The following is a 15,902-nucleotide window of genomic DNA, read 5'->3' as shown; positions in this document are numbered from 1 at the left end:
TAGTGGCCATAGCTCCTCCCCTCCTCTTGTCCCCTGTCCTCCCATTGGCTGGAGCGGCAGCAGCAGCACAGGGGGAGGAGACACTGCTCCTTCTCCCCTGTGCTGCTGCTGAGGGAGCACGGAGAGCGCTGACAGCAGCGCGATCTGTGTTCCCAGGACGTTATCGGAATATCGGCAAAATAAATGCCGATACCGATAACGTTCAAAATCCTGAATATCGGCCGATAATATCGGTAAATCCGATAATCGGTCGATCCCTAGTATATGAGCAACATTTTAAAGGGATTCTGTCACCTCCCCTAAGGCAAAAAACGATTTAAAACCAGCCATGCAGCACAGCTTACCTGGATTAGGCTGTGCTGTTCAATCTTGAAATCCGTCCAGCAGTTAGTTCAAAAAACGAGTTTGATCAATGAGGAAATGCGTCCTGAAGGTGCCCAGAGGGGCGTTTTTTTCTTCTGAGAGAGCCCAGTCCCGCCCCTTTTTCAGTGCCCAGCCCGCCTTCCTTTTACTTCCTAACCGCCGCCCCCAGCCTGCCACAGCCTCTCCTGCCTCTCCTCCCCCTCCCTCTTGCCGAACGAAGTCTCGCACAGGCGCAGTACCCACTGAGGGCTGCGCCTGTGCGATCATCAGGAGACTGAGGGCGGCAGCTTCATCTTCGTCACTGGGCATGCGCCGAGCCCAGTGACGTCCGATGCTCGCTCTTCCCTCAGTCAGCAGGGAAGAGCGAGCATCGGACGTCACTGGGCTCGGCGCATGCCCAGTGACGAAGATGAAGCTGCCGCCCTCAGTCTCCTGATGATCGCACAGGCGCAGCCCTCAGTGGGTACTGCGCCTGTGCGAGACTTCGTTCGGCAAGAGGGAGGGGGAGGAGAGGAAGGGGAGGCTGTGGCAGGCTGGAGGCGGCAGTTAGGAAGTAAAAGGAAGGCGGGCTGGGCACTGAAAAAGGGGCGGGACTGGGCTCTCTCAGAAGAAAAAAACGCCCCTCTGGGCACCTTCAGGACGCATTTCCTCATTGATCAAACTCGTTTTTTGAACTAACTGCTGGACGGATTTCAAGATTGAACAGCACAGCCTAATCCAGGTAAGCTGTGCTGCATGGCTGGTTTTAAATCGTTTTTTGCCTTAGGGGAGGTGACAGAATCCCTTTAAATTAAGTAAATTAGAAAAATTTCCTAACGTATAAATTGAGGGTTGTCAGCCATCTTGATTCTTTCTTCCCTCAGATATGGTTTTCTCAATAATTCATATTTCCCATCACACCTGACTTTGCAGTGGGAATAGAGTCTCTACACACTGCACTATGCTGTGTCCTCTGAGGGCAGCAAAGACAGATTAGTGACACAGCTGCTTTCCTCTTACACCGCAGGGTCTCCACGTATAGGATACCGCTTGAGCATGTCTGCCCTCTCTCCTGTCATCTCTAACAGGTAGAAGGTGTGAAGCTATATTCAATATAACTACACTGGAGAGTCAGCACACACAGATAGTACAGACAAGGAGTGGGAGTTAGGAGGTTTATAAAACTGCAGCTAATCACTGTATACACGCATCTAATATAGATTTGCACTCCTGGTCCTTCAGATAGGGGAGATATTAAAGGGGTATTCCCATCACAGACAATGGAGGCATATCGCTAGGATATGCCCCCATTGTCTGATACCTCCGGGACTCACACCTACAACGAGAACAGAGTGGAAAGAGCTGTGGCTGGAGGACCCTGGATTTCCCAGGGTCTGTCCACCACCAAGCACTGCTTCCATAGAAGTGAATGGGAGGGCACACCCGGCCCCTGCTCCCATTAAATTTCTATGGGGCAGACGGGAATAGCAGATTCTCGGCAGCCCCATAGAAATGACTGCACATGTGCAGTGCGCCCTCCGTTCATTCCCCCGCTCCGTTCTTATTGTAGGTGCGGGTCCCAGAAGTAGGACCCGTACCTATCAGACAATGGGGGCATATCTTAGCGATATGCCCCCCATTGTCTACGATGGAAATACCCCTTTAAATCTTCAACAGAATACAGAGGAGTGTGGGGGAAGGGCCTGAAAGCTGCCAGGAAGGATTTGATTGGTAACAATGTCATCCTATAGTTCACAGGAAGTCAGCCACAGGGAGAGACAGTTCTTGTTTACACATTAAAAAAAGGAGTCGGACTTGAGATCAAATGCACAGGTTGCCATAATGAAAGGGTTCAAAATGTATGGATTCAACAGAGTTAGGGCTCATGCATACAACAGTTGCCCATTTTGCTGTCCGCAAAACATGGATACCCGCTATGTGTGCCACATTTTGTGAAATGGAATGTCTGGGTCATAATAAAACAGTCCTATCCTTGTCTGTAATGGGTAACGGGGCAGGGAAAGAAAAATTAAAATTCTCGGACAACCCTCTGCAATGTATTAAAGAGAACCCTCATGGGTCCAGACATTATAAACTAAGTATCAGTAAACGTAGAGCATAGTGCAGGGATATAACTGCACTTACTATTGTTGATGGTTGCGGGGTAAATGGGACAAGGTGAAGGCAAACACGCAAGGGAGTTGAGGGGACCTGGTGAAGCAATAAGGAATGTCCAGCTCTTCGCCTTTTAGGGCGTTGGGAGAGTACCTTACGTTGCCTGTTCACCTTTGGTCCATTTCCCACAAAAGGAGGGATTTGTGAGAGATAGGTTTTTCTATATAATATGAACACTCTGTAGCACACATTTTTGTCCACAAGGTGGCAGCTAACTAGCTGTGTGAGCCTCTGTACATTTTTCCTAAGACAACTGTAGGGAGAAGGTTGAATGCCATTTTCAGTTTACAAATCTACCAATGAAACTCAGATTCACTCCTGTCAAGTTAAGGAGCCAATAGTCCTTTAAGGAACACCCCTTTTGTGATGTCATGTCTGCTATTTAAGTGAATCTATCTTGAACAAAACTCTTGCTCAGGGGGATGAGATCTTTTCATGAAACCAACTGGTGTGTCTGGTCTCGTTATGAAAGCAGTATGGAACGTGCATGCTTATACCTCTAATTGATTTGGCACCACACAAAGAAGATGAGAATCGCTTAAGTTGCGATAAAAACGGCAGCTGTAAAAAGACATATTGGTGATCGTTAAATGGGTTATCCAAATTCTAAAATATCCCCCCCAATGCCCAGGCGCCTTGCATGGATTGTACTTACCTGCTGCTTGACACCCGTGTCGCTCCTGATCCCTGCGCAGCCACCACTGCATCTCCACGTCACTCTGATCAAAACATTCGACAACAGGGGCAGGCCACACCGGGGGGTGGGGGTGGGTTCGGGAGCGACGCGGTGCTGGGAAACCGGTAAATATAATTCATACAAGGGGCCCGGGCATTGAATATTTTAGAATTCATATAACCCCTTTAAGGGGTAAAACGTCTGGCATGTCTAAAGTATCAAAAAATAAAAATTGCTTTTAAATTATATTAGGAACAAAGCTCTTAGTGGAATATTTAGGACACAGCACTCGGCGAGCAGGTTGAAAATGTTCACTCTGTGGTTGTGTGTCTGTAAAGTGGGAGAAGGCAGCAAGTGACAGCAAGAAGATAGATCACAGCCTGTTACTCCCAATCTCTCCCACGTACAGTTTTTCAGTAACCCCAGGGGCGCGATACAGGATCTTTTCTTCATGTTATCACCTACAAATGACAGAGGATCTGTGTTCTCATTTATATAGAAGAGGTATTTTTTTTCTAGTAAAGCAGTGAGAAGTTGAACAGTTGTACATTTATTGAATGTTTACAAGATTTCTGGTCTCTCTAGTCTCTATGGTTTTGTGAAGATATGTGTATATAGACAGTGTAACTATTAGAATGCATGACATGACTGGCATTTTGAACTTTTATTTTAGCAGTTTTTGTGCATCTCATCCTCTGCATAGGTCAGATATCCTTTCCTGTTCTGTAAATGGGTGGGCCTTAGTACCACGCTGGATCAGTCAGCTATAACATACAGCTGTAACAAACATGACTGATAGTAATAAGGGGATATCCTCCTACACCAATATATAAGAGGATTCTAAGGGCAGTGAGATTATGGAAGGTGGAGGTGGTGATGGAGGGGTCTAGATTCATTTCTTGATTACAAATTATAGTTAATAGATTTCTGGAGGACTCTGGAATGATTTTGCCCTAAAATTAGAAAACCTAAATTCATGGGTGTTTGTTTCTCTCTCTCTGTATCAATATTAAAGATTAATAGATTGAGCTGGACGAACTAATGTATTTTCAGAATTACAAGATATTTTACCAAGGCAACACAAAACATTTTTGAAAAGTGTACCTAAACTTTTGCATACACTTTGAGACCTAATGTATAGGTGATGAAAAGAAAGTTTTCTGGGCAAAACAGTCAAGTTGCATGTTTTTAATTTTTTCCGTTACGGTGTTCACCACACAGGAACATTTTAAATATTTTAATAGTTCAGACAATTACCGATATGTTTATTGCTTATATATTTTTATATGGAGAATTTGGTAATTCGGGCGATTTAAACTTTATATAGCTTGCACAAGCAGGAAAAATGAAGTTTTATATATATGCAAATGAGCACTTGCAGGTGCCCAGAGGCGGTGTTCAGTGTGTAGGTGCCCAGGCTGCTCTGCCTTCTTATCACTTTACTCCTCCCCAGTCTCTGTCTTTGCACGCCCTCCAAGTCTCTTGCCTCATCGATAGGTCCAGCCGAGGGCATGCGCACTAGGTGAAGCCCACAATGGGCATCACCGTGCACATGCCCCAGCCCGGCGAAGCAGTGCACAGGCGTGGGATCTTGGCCGGACCTAGCGATGACGTAAAGGACTTGGAGGGCGGGCAAAGGAAGAGACTGGGGAGGAGTAAAGTGAAAAGAAGGCAGAGCAGCCTGGGCACCTACACACTGAACTCCGCCCCTGGGCACTTGCAAATGCTCATTTGCATATGAATTAAACTTAGTTTTTCCTGCTTGTGCAAGTCTAAAGAAAAGAACAAAGGTACTGTTACAATCCTGTATAGGTTTGCTACAGAGCCACGTAAGCACTGTATATGGCCATATGGAGGCGACAGACTCCCTTTAACTATTAGCCACCTTAGTGAGCTACAACCTTTTGATGCCTTGTCCTATTCACCCCAATAGAGATCTATTAGGGTGACTAGGATTTTTACACTGTCCTTGCTGAGCTATGCCTCGTGCATAGTTCAGCAGGCAGATTACCATAACAGGCTTCAGCAGCGTCCAGGCTGTCATGGTAACCGATCGGAGCCCCGCAATTTCACTGTCCACAGCCCTCTGCCTAACGCCACAGATGCCGTGATCAGTGATGATCGCGGCATTTGATGGTTAAATGACATTCGGTGGGATTGCCGTTCCTGGTAATTGAGGCTAGGTGCCTGCTGTATGATACAGCCGGCACCCGCCGCATATGGGGCGAGTTCACTGCAGCAGCCTGCGCTATCCAAATGAGGGTACATAATGCCGAACACGTACAGCATTATGCGTTAAGGAGTTATCGAATAATTAATGTAGAGAGAATTTAGAAAGAGCAAACAGTAGGTGGCGCTATACAGAGAGTTCAGTGAATAACTGTATTTATAATACATTTTTCATTACATGCAAATACAAAAGTATTCAGAACAAGGTGCTGGTTTGAAACCTGTAGAGTATTATACGTAGGAAAACACCTTTAAGAGACAAAGTATCTTAGGTAATTAATCTTAGATTCAGCATAATTTACGTTACATAGAGCGGTTTTATGTTTTCTGGTGTAAAAAAAAAATCTGTGTGTGATTTAAAGTTTTTTTTTTTTTTTTATGTCATAGAGCAGGGATGGCCAACCTGAGGCTCTCCAGAGGTTGCAAAACTACAACTCCCAGCATGCCCAGACTGCCAACAGCTATCAGCCTACAGCAGGGCATGGTGGGAATTGTAGTTTTACAACAGCTGGAGAGCCACAGGTTGGCCATGCCTGTCATATCAAAGGTTCAAGTGCCAAGAGCCCCAGCCATAACTAGACTGTGGAGAAAGCAGTCTTCTGCAGTGAAGAGAGAACGCTCTGTGTGAGCACTTCTTTCCACTCATTCATGAAAATCGGTCGGGATCTCAGCACTCAGACCCTCACTGATCAAAACCTTTGATACGTCACTGTGACATATCAAAAGTATTTTTTTAAGTACAGGGACACTATGTATTATTATTGTAGAAAAGCAAAATACTGGGGGGGGGGGGCAAAAAAAAAAAAATTATTATATATATATATATATATATATATATATATTCACATTACTTATCCTTTGAAAACAAATGTTAACTTTTAATGTGAATCTGTAACCAACTTCCCTTTAACCCTTTCATAACCAGGCCTGAAAAGACCTTAATGACTTTTGTGATTTACCCTGGGTTCAGACCTGAGCGTTCTGAAAGGAGCACTCTGTATGTGCGATTGTACGGGCGTTTACAATCGCGCATACAGAGACAAGCGAACACACATTGTCGCGCGTTCCCGAATATCTATGTACGGGAACGAGCGACAAAACGCCCCAAAAAAGCTCAAGAACTTGTTTGAGCGTCCGGCGTTTTACAGCGCGATCGTACGCGCTGTAAAACGCCCAGGTGAGAACCATTCCCATAGGGAAGCATTGGTTTCTCCTTGTCGAGCGTTTTACAGCGCGTAGGAAGGCGCTGTATAACGCTCAGGTGTGAACTTAGGGTTAGGGTAGTTCAGAGGATTCCGGCAGGCAGTTCCATCACCAGAACTGCCTGCCGGATCCAGCAATCCGGACACAAGCAGATGGCATTTCTCAGACTGATCCGGATCCGTCTGACAAATGCATTGAAATACCGGATCCGTCTCTCCAGTGTCATCCAGAAAAACGGATCCAGTATTTACTTTTTTCACAGATTTAAAAGGTCTGCGCATGCATGGACCAGAAGAACGGATCAGTCAATGCGGCAATATTAATGCTGGATCCGGCACTAATACATTTCAATGGAAATTAATGCCGGATCTGGCATTCCGGCAAGTGTTCAGGATTTTTGGCTGGAGAGAAAAATACAGCATGCTGCAGTATTTTCTCTGGCTAAAAAACGTAAGAGGGACTGAACTGATGCATCATGAACGGATTGCTCTCCATTCAGAATGCATTAGGATAAAACTGATCAGTTTTTTTCTGGTATTGAGCCCCTAGGACGGAACTCAATACCAGAAAACAAAAACGCTAGTGTGAAAGTACCCTTAGATCACTCTCACACGAGCGGAAGTGATGCGTGGTGTGAATGCATAGCATCCGCACTGAATCCTGACTCATTCATCAACTGGTCTAAGCACATGTTTTTCAGGCATAATCTTTGCATTCAGGAAAAATCATGTTCTATATTCTGTGTTTTTCACACAGTCCTGGCTCCATAGAAATGAATGGGGCTTGCGTGAAAAACATAAGGCATCCGGATGCAATGCATTTTTCACTGGTGGTTGTTTGCGAGGAGATGTAGATTATTATTCATCAGTTTTTCTCTGAACAGATACTGACACAATCCGTATCAATGGCGCGAAAGAGGCCTTAGCACATGTGCTGGTTCAACGGTTGAAACTTTATTTGCTGGACTACAAAAATAATATAACAATTTTTTTGTTCATTTTGTTTTTCACTCGTTCCTGACATAGCAATGTTCAGTTTTCACTCCTGCCTTCCCAGGAGCCATAACTTTTTTCCGTTCACACAGTTGTATGAGGATTTCCTTTTTTCGGTACAAGTTGTGGCTCACTTTAATATTGCATAAGTGGGAAGCTGGAGAAAAAAAGAAAAAAAAAAAAAAAAAAAAAGAAGTATAAAAAGTTGAGCTGACAGGGTCTCCTATGGCGGAGACACTTAATGATCTCATGATCGCAGTTTCCTCTATACACTGCATAGTGCAAGCTGAGCACTACGCAAGTGAACAGAGCAGCAGTGGACAGCGAACAGGTGATTGGGTTTATGTACAGGGGGACATGGTTTCTCAGCTCCAAGGTAAGACAACCAACTTTAATGTATCATATTTCCTAAATATAATTATACTTTTCCCTTAGAGATCCATCGCACCAAGGGGGGCCCTATATGCATTTAACTGCTTATGGAGTAAAAACTGAAACTACTAAAAAATATGCAGGTGCCATGCACATGGCTGTTGTTTAAGTCTGCATTCCCATCCGTGGTTTTTGCGCATCTGATGGGGACCCAATCATCTCAATGAGTCTGCAAAAGAGGAGGACAGCACACCCGTGTGTTGTTTGCATCCATGAGTCCATTCTGCAGACCCACGAAAAAAATAAAACATGTCCTATTCTTGTCTGTTTTGTGGACAAGAATAGGCCTTTTCTCTAGACAGGGGGGGAGGCAACACTCACAGCAGGATTGGCCCGCATCCACCTTTGAAATTAACGGAAACATTCTGCTTCAGAAAAGCTGCAACACATTATTACACAGCTGAATGTTATTCCGCAGCAGAGTAACCCCATATCATAACATCTGGAGAAACTTTATGCTGCATATTTTCAAGCGGATTTTTCCGCCACATGTGAAGGCACCATAAGGGGACATTCACGGAGCGGCTTTTTAAGCGGAATTTTGACCAGACAGCCATGCCGAAGTTTTGCAGAAAACCTGCCGATGGTCGTGTCCTTTCTGCCTCCCATGCATCTCAATGAGAGGCAGCGGAGGATCGCAGAACGGCGGCTTAAAGCTGCGACGAGAAAGTGGCTTTAAGCTGCCTCCTCAGCACTATCTCCCACTGAAGTATATGGGAGGCAGAGAGGGTGCGGCTGTCAGCGGGTTTTTGGCAAATTTCGGCATGGCTGTCCACGCCAAAATTCCGCCATGTGAACGTCATGAAGACTGACCAAATTAAAAATTTGTTGCAATTTGTGTGGTTATGTGTGTTTTTTACAGGGAAATGATCAGGAACTAACTGCTTATTCCTGATCATTGCCAGCTCCTTCAGCAATCATCCGATCCATACAGATTCATTGTTTAATTACTGAATGAAAGATGCAATCATCCACCAAATGAGTGTTTGATTATTTGTTGGGTGATCAGTAGCACCTTTACATGGGGTGATCCTTGTCAACCAGGTACCAGTCGGAACTGAAGCAGAGTTCGGATCCAAGTTTTGAAATGGTTTTCCAGTTTAAAAATCAAATACTGAAGTTATTCACCGAAGTCTTGCGGGAATAACTGACTTCGCCTCGACGGAGGCCATACATTTTAATGCTGTCACTCAAAACTTGGAGATCTGACTTCAGATCTAGGATCTGACGCTCTCTTTGCTCATCCCTACAACGATTATTCGTACAAACATTCCTCCCCAGTAACTGTCCCGCTCTTCAGCACATGTGAAAGGGCTCTTAGGCCTCTTTCACACGGGTGTCCCAGATTTCCCTTATAACATGGTTATATGGGAAATTAATAGCATTCTGAATACAGGATGCTTACTAAAATAACCATGCTATAAGGGAAAATAATACAGTGAATAGACTTTGATGGGGCTGCTCATCCCTATCATCTCCTAGCAACCATGCGTGAAAAATCGCACCGCATCTGCACTTGCTTGCGGACTCTTGCGATTTTCACACAACCACATTCATTTCTATGGGGCCTGCGTTGCGCGAAAAACGCAGAATATAGAACATGCTGCGATTTTCACAAGTGATGCGTGAAAAATCACCGCTCAGGTGCACAGTGCCATTGAAGTGAATGGGTCTGGATTCAGTGCGGGTGCAATGTGTTCACCTCACGCATTGCACCAGCGTGGAAAACTTGCCCGTGTGAAAGGGGCCTTAGGCTCACATGTTATCTTTGCACTGGTATCGCTCAACGTGCCAGGAGAACTCTGAAAGCTTATGGCGGACAAAGGCCAAGACTGTTCTTTTTTTCATACTCAGCTGTACTTTCCTAAACAGTAACAAAACCACGAATATATTTTACACACTTTTTTTTTTTTTTTTTTTTTTTTAACCATGAGACCCTATGGCTAAGGCTACTTTCACACTTGCGGCAGTGTGATCCGGCGGGCAGTTCCGTCGTCGGAACTGGCCGCCGGATCCGCCGATCTGCTGCTGACTGAAAGCATTTGTGAGACGGATCCGTCTCACAAATGCATTGCAAGGACGGATCCGTCTCTCCGCTTGTCATGCGGACCGATGGATCCGTCTTGTACATTTTTACCGATCTGCGCATGCCGGAACGACGGATCCGGTATTCTGAATGCCGGATCCGGCGCTAATATATTCCTATGGGAAAAAATGCCGGATCCGGCGTTCAGGCATGTCTTCAGTTTTTTTCGCCGGAGAGAAAACCGTAGCATGCTACGGTTTTCTCTTTTGCCTGATCAGTCAAAACGACTGAACTGAAGACATCCTGATGCAAACTGAACGGATTACTCTCCATTCAGAATGCATGGGGATAAAACTGATCAGTTCTTTTCCGGTATAGAGCCCCTGTGACGGAACTCTATGCCGGAAAAGAAAAACGCTAGTGTGAAAGTACCCTTATACGTACCACTGCATGCAAAAAAAAAAACAAAAAAAAAAAACAAACAAGATGTGACAAAACTTTCCATTCTGACATCAGGCTACTATGTCTAGGCTATACAGCGTAAGCAAATTACCATAGAAAGTGCCCAAATACAGCTACAAGCAGAAACGGAAACCTGAATTCTGCAGCCAGAATTACTGTGAAAATATATATATACTTTTCTAGCAAGTCACCCCAAAAAAAATTTTAAAAGATTTTTACAAAAATTCTGCGACTTATCTGCAACTTGCAGTAGTGCGACTATTTTAAGGGTGCATTCACACGACTATAAGTGTTTTGCGGTCAGCAAATCGGATCCGCAAAACAGGGACACCGACCGTGTGCGTTCCGCAATTTGCGGACCGCACATGGCCAGCGCTATATAGCGAATAAGGGACAAGAATAGGACATGCTCCATCTTTTTGGCAGGACCGCAGATTGAAACGGATGTGGACAGCACACTGTGTGCTGTCCGCATCTTTTGCGGCTCCGTTCAAATAAATGGGTCCACACCTGTTCTGCAAATTTGAGGAACGGCTGCGGATACATTTATACGGCTGTGTGAATGCACCCTTACGCCTCATGCACCCGACCGTTTTGCGGTCCGCAAATTGAGGATCCGCAAAACACGGATGGCGTCCGTGTGCGTTCCGCAAAGTATTGTGCTCACAACCAAAACTCTAACAGTGCTGGATTTGCTGTTACTGTCCAGTTACGACTTCGACTCAATTCACAATCATTAGATTCAATGTCGCGCCAATTGTTATGTCTCCTTAGGCCTACTTTTCCATTTTTCAATAAGTCAATACAATAAGTCAAAAACATACATTGCTAAAACTTCTCAAACAAGGAAAAGCCAAGGAACCGTGTACAAGGATAACCAAGCAAAAGTTCAAATGTCATAAATAGTGTTGAGCGAACTTGTGTTTTCAAGTTCGACATACAATGTTCAGGTTATCTAAGAATTCCGTTATGGATTCACCATAAGCTATGGTCCGTGGTAGCGGAATCCATAATGGAATTCTTAGATAACCCGAACATTGTACGCCGAACTTGAAAACACAAGTTATCTCATCCCTAGTCAGGAGTAGTGTTGAGCGAACTTGTGTTTTAAGTTCGGTGTCTAAAGTTTGGATAATCGAAGAATTGCGTTATGGATTATAAATTGCATTATGGTCCGTGGTAGCGGAATCCATAATGCGATTCTTTAATAACCCAAACTTTAGACGCCGAACTTAACACAAGATCGCTCAACACTAGTCAGGAGCCATAAACACTTGGCTTCATCTGGCTCGTCTATAGGAGCAGTCTCCGACCTGCAGCTCATTACCTGTTATAAAATAACAAAGGCTGGGAGAATGGAAATTACTGGTCTACAGCATCTGCCATCCACCCACCAGTATGCCCTGGCTGACCAGTAGCATATTTAGTGATCCTATGCACCGATAGCCTATGGCCCATTCAATGTGCACTGGTTCCTTGTGAATTGGCTCCCCCTGAACCATTCATGTTGTGATCTTACATCAGACGGATGATTGTATTGAGGAATCATTCAAAGGATTAGCCAATACTCCTCTAACCCAAAAGCAACAATTCAAACTAAACAGTTCCATATGTAATAATATACGAAGGCTCCAGAGTAGGAAAAGCTGAATTTAAGGGCTCCCCCACACTGGAGCAGTGCCAGCACCTGGTACTTAACATGCCCAAGTAGAACACTTTTCAAGACAAAGTTCATGGCAACAAACAGGAGACACATCCAAATCCAGCAGATGTCACCACACACAACACAGGATGCAGCTGCCATCGGTGCCAGGGTGTACAGGCACAAGGTCTGTCCACTAGCGCTGGACAGCGGTGGCAGTGGACACTCCTGAGGGGTGGCACAGCCTGGAAGGGCAGGTGGCACCCCTGTCTCATGGGTTGTGCAGGGCTTAGAGATGCTATGATGAAGTGACTCTCGATGACAGGCCTGCTGCACACTGTCACCCCCACGGCCACCCCCTCCCAATGCCCAGCCCTGGACACCCTGCACGCAGCACCCTCCACCCCAGTGCAGGTGGCCGCCCCTGCCCCGGAGGGGGGTGTCTGGTAACAAGCTACCCGTTGGTGGTGTCTCTTCTTCCACAGCGACATCTACCACGTTCCCCCATGACTGGCACGCGTCTTACCCGTGCAGCTCGGGTGATGCTCAGATCCTTCATCACCTCCTCGAAGGCTGCGGTCTCTTCTGCCTGTTTCTGGTTGTGCAGTGCAATTTTCTCACTGAATTTCCGTGGATTATTTGAGGTCGCCATCTTCCCTCCTCCTCAGGATGCGCACTCCCGCTCTGGACGTGACGTAGCAGCCGGAGTGGAGGGGGGAATAGGGAGCAGGACGTCACGGCGGGCGCGCTCCTGACTGCGCAGCCTGAGGCGCCTCACAGCTTAGTAACTGGAGTATGAGGAAGTGGCGCTCAACTAGTTTCTAGCCGAGGGTTTGGAGCAAGGTGGCTACATCATGTTACTGTCGGCCACCACAGGCCATTTGTCCACTAAGAGTGTTATCACCATGGCTTTCTTCCGGTACTTTCACACTAGGTAGTGAGGATCCGTCAGGCAGTTCCGTTGCTGGAACTGCCTGCCGTTTCCGTAAATCCGTATGCAAACGGATATCTTTTTTTCCGAATCAGTTAGACTTTTTCATTGAAATACCGGATTCGTCTTTCCGCTATCATCCGGAATAATAGATCCGGTATTTTTCAAAGCTAGAAAGAACTGCGAATATGCAGACCGTAAAACCGGAAACAGCGATGCGACAATTTACGGAACACTTGGTACCAGATCTGGCATTATTACATTTCAATGGAAATTAATGCCAGATCCAGCAAGTGCAGTAGTGTTCCGGAATTTTGGCCAGAAAGAAAATACCGTACAAGGAACTGAAGACATCCTGATGCATACTGAACGGATTGCTTTCCATTCAGAATGCATTGAGACAAAACAAAAGCGTTTTGTTTTTTTTCGGTATTGAGACCCTTTTTCGGATTTCAATACACGCTAGTGTGAAAGTACCCTTACTTTTAGGAATCTGTTTCCAGGAGCCTTGAGATGTGGTGTGCTTTGCAGTACATTGGAATTGCTGTCTGCATCCCTATGTCCGTTCTGAAAATTGCACAACGTGGCCTATCCTGGGCGTCAGTATTCAGAAACTGTAGAATATTTTTCATGGGACACTCCCTTTAAGGAGCTGATCAGCCTTCCTATTTAGCTGGGCTGTGTATCCACCTCCTCGTCTGAGCTTTGAGGTTGTCTAGTCTCTAGTAACCAGGTGTTATCTCTCATCTGACTACCCATGTACTGTACTTTTCCTGACTGTCAATTCTGCTCCTTGCCGCCTGGCCCGAACTTGGAATTGCTATGTGAATTGCGCATGTACTCAGCCTACCCCAACAGTGGAAATGTTATCTGGAATACGCACCATTTTAGCTTGCCCAGACCTTGGACTGTATTCAGATTACGTCTTCTGCCCGATTCCTTGGTGCAACAGTGTCTCTGACCCCCGTGGGTTAGCAGCCGAATACTCCAGAGGAAGCAGCCTGGTTGGTTCCCTGTGGCAAAGTTCAGATCTATATACAGGGGTTAAAGGGTGAATACCAGGGAACCACCGGGACAACACCCTTCAGTTTAGCCCAAAGTCAAACTAGTTTGTTGGCACAGTTGGTTCACACCCACTGTCTGTTATAGTAAGGTCAGGCCATGTACCCCACTGACCCAAACCCAAGTGGACTCTCTGAGCTATTCCAAGAGATGGAATGTAGATGAACTAGAAGCACTAGTAATAAGAAATTCAACCTGACTAAATCAGAAAGTATAGCAGTCACAAGATTAAAGAATAACAAAAATATAACGATCAAACCATCTAATAAAGGTGGAAATGTTGTGGTCCTCAATACTGAGGAATATAGGAACTTGTGTAAATCACTGCTGTCTGACTCAGATTTCTATCAGAAACTATCATCTAACACGAATGATGCATTTCTATAAGAAGTCAAAGAAATAGCATATATTATAGCTTATATTGGAATATCCTACAACCGCAACATTTTATGCCTTACCAAAATACATAAAGGTGTTAACCCCATGAGGGGAAGGCCAATTGTATCTGGCATAGGGAGTCTTATCTAGAATGTGAGCATCTATATAGACACTGTCCTCGGACCCTTTGTCATGACTTTGCCATCATACATAAGAGATACACCTGATTAGCTATCCTGGATTGAAGGTCTCTTCCTAGATGACCAGATGCTCCTGGCATCTATTGATGTCAAAGCTATATATATCAATACATCATATCATACATTAGAGCTTAGAACAGTGACATAATTTCTTTCAACCAGGTATATAAGAATGAGGGCATATAATTAATTAATTCTAAAGTTACTACAATTTTTGACAACCAGTACTACCACCAACTCAGAGGTGTTGCCATGGGGAGCCCATGCACACTGACATATGCCAATTTATTCCTGGGTTGGTGGGAGGCAGAATAATTTTTTGTGAAGGTATAACAACCTGCACCTCTGGCGTAGATATATCGGTAATATATTCATCCTCTGGGCTGGCCCAAGAGAAGACTTTCATGGATTCATTCAAGAAATCGATTATAACAACTTGGGCCTGAAATTCACGATCTGCAAATTGCCTTCTTAGATGTACTCCTCCAAAAAAGGACAATATGGCACGATTAGAACTGGAGTGTTTAGAAAAAAGTTACAGCTACCAGCAATTTGTTGAGATTGGAAAGTGCCCACACATATAGCTTAAAAAAGCGAATCCCCAAGGAACATTATCTCAGAATTAGAAGGATTAGAATTCTGATAAAGTGCTGAGGGAGACATTCACTGAGTCAATTCAAAGAAAAAGGAGTGATTTATTGGTACCCAAAAAAAAAAAAAAGAGATGGCAGAACAATAAATCAGAATAATTGGCATGCATGATAACGCCCACCATGGAATCTGTAACATTTTAGAAAAATACTGGGGGGAATCCTATGTATGGAACCACACCTGAAAAAAATGATAGTAGACAGAGCACAGATTATCATTTAGGAGAAGCCCAAATGTAAAATAATTTTTGGTACAAAGTGATTTAACCCCCATACCCATGCAAGACTGTGGCACATGTTCTGCATGCAATAAAATATCTCCATCCAAGAGATTTAATAGTAGTTGCACTGAAAGAAGTTATATGACCAGAGAGTTTTTTAACTGCAAAACTAAAGAAGTCAAATACCTGGGGAAATGCACATGACCACTGGACTATGAGGGAAAAAACTAAAGTGAATTCCGGAAATGAATAGGGAACACACTGATTAAATCTGAAATAAA

At 44.7% G+C, this 15,902-nt stretch overlaps 1 protein-coding gene across 2 annotated transcripts in view; it reads right to left on the bottom strand.

Moving 5' to 3' along the window:
* CRTC1 (CREB regulated transcription coactivator 1) overlaps positions 1–12,855 on the bottom strand; it is a 148,023-nt gene extending 135,168 nt beyond the window's left edge. For both annotated transcript variants that reach the window (XM_044283337.1, XM_044283347.1), the window contains exon 1: positions 12,706–12,855. In XM_044283337.1, the coding sequence (XP_044139272.1) occupies positions 12,706–12,831 (126 nt within the window). In that variant the 5' untranslated portion in view covers positions 12,832–12,855. The remainder of the gene's footprint in view (positions 1–12,705) is intronic.
* Positions 12,856–15,902: the final 3,047 nt, after the last annotated feature.

The sequence above is a fragment of the Bufo gargarizans genome, chromosome 1 (genome assembly GCF_014858855.1).
Source record: "Bufo gargarizans isolate SCDJY-AF-19 chromosome 1, ASM1485885v1, whole genome shotgun sequence".
NCBI lineage: Eukaryota > Metazoa > Chordata > Amphibia > Anura > Bufonidae > Bufo > Bufo gargarizans.
Note: the sequence above shows the minus strand (reverse complement) of the source record. Positions and strands in the feature narration are given on the sequence as shown.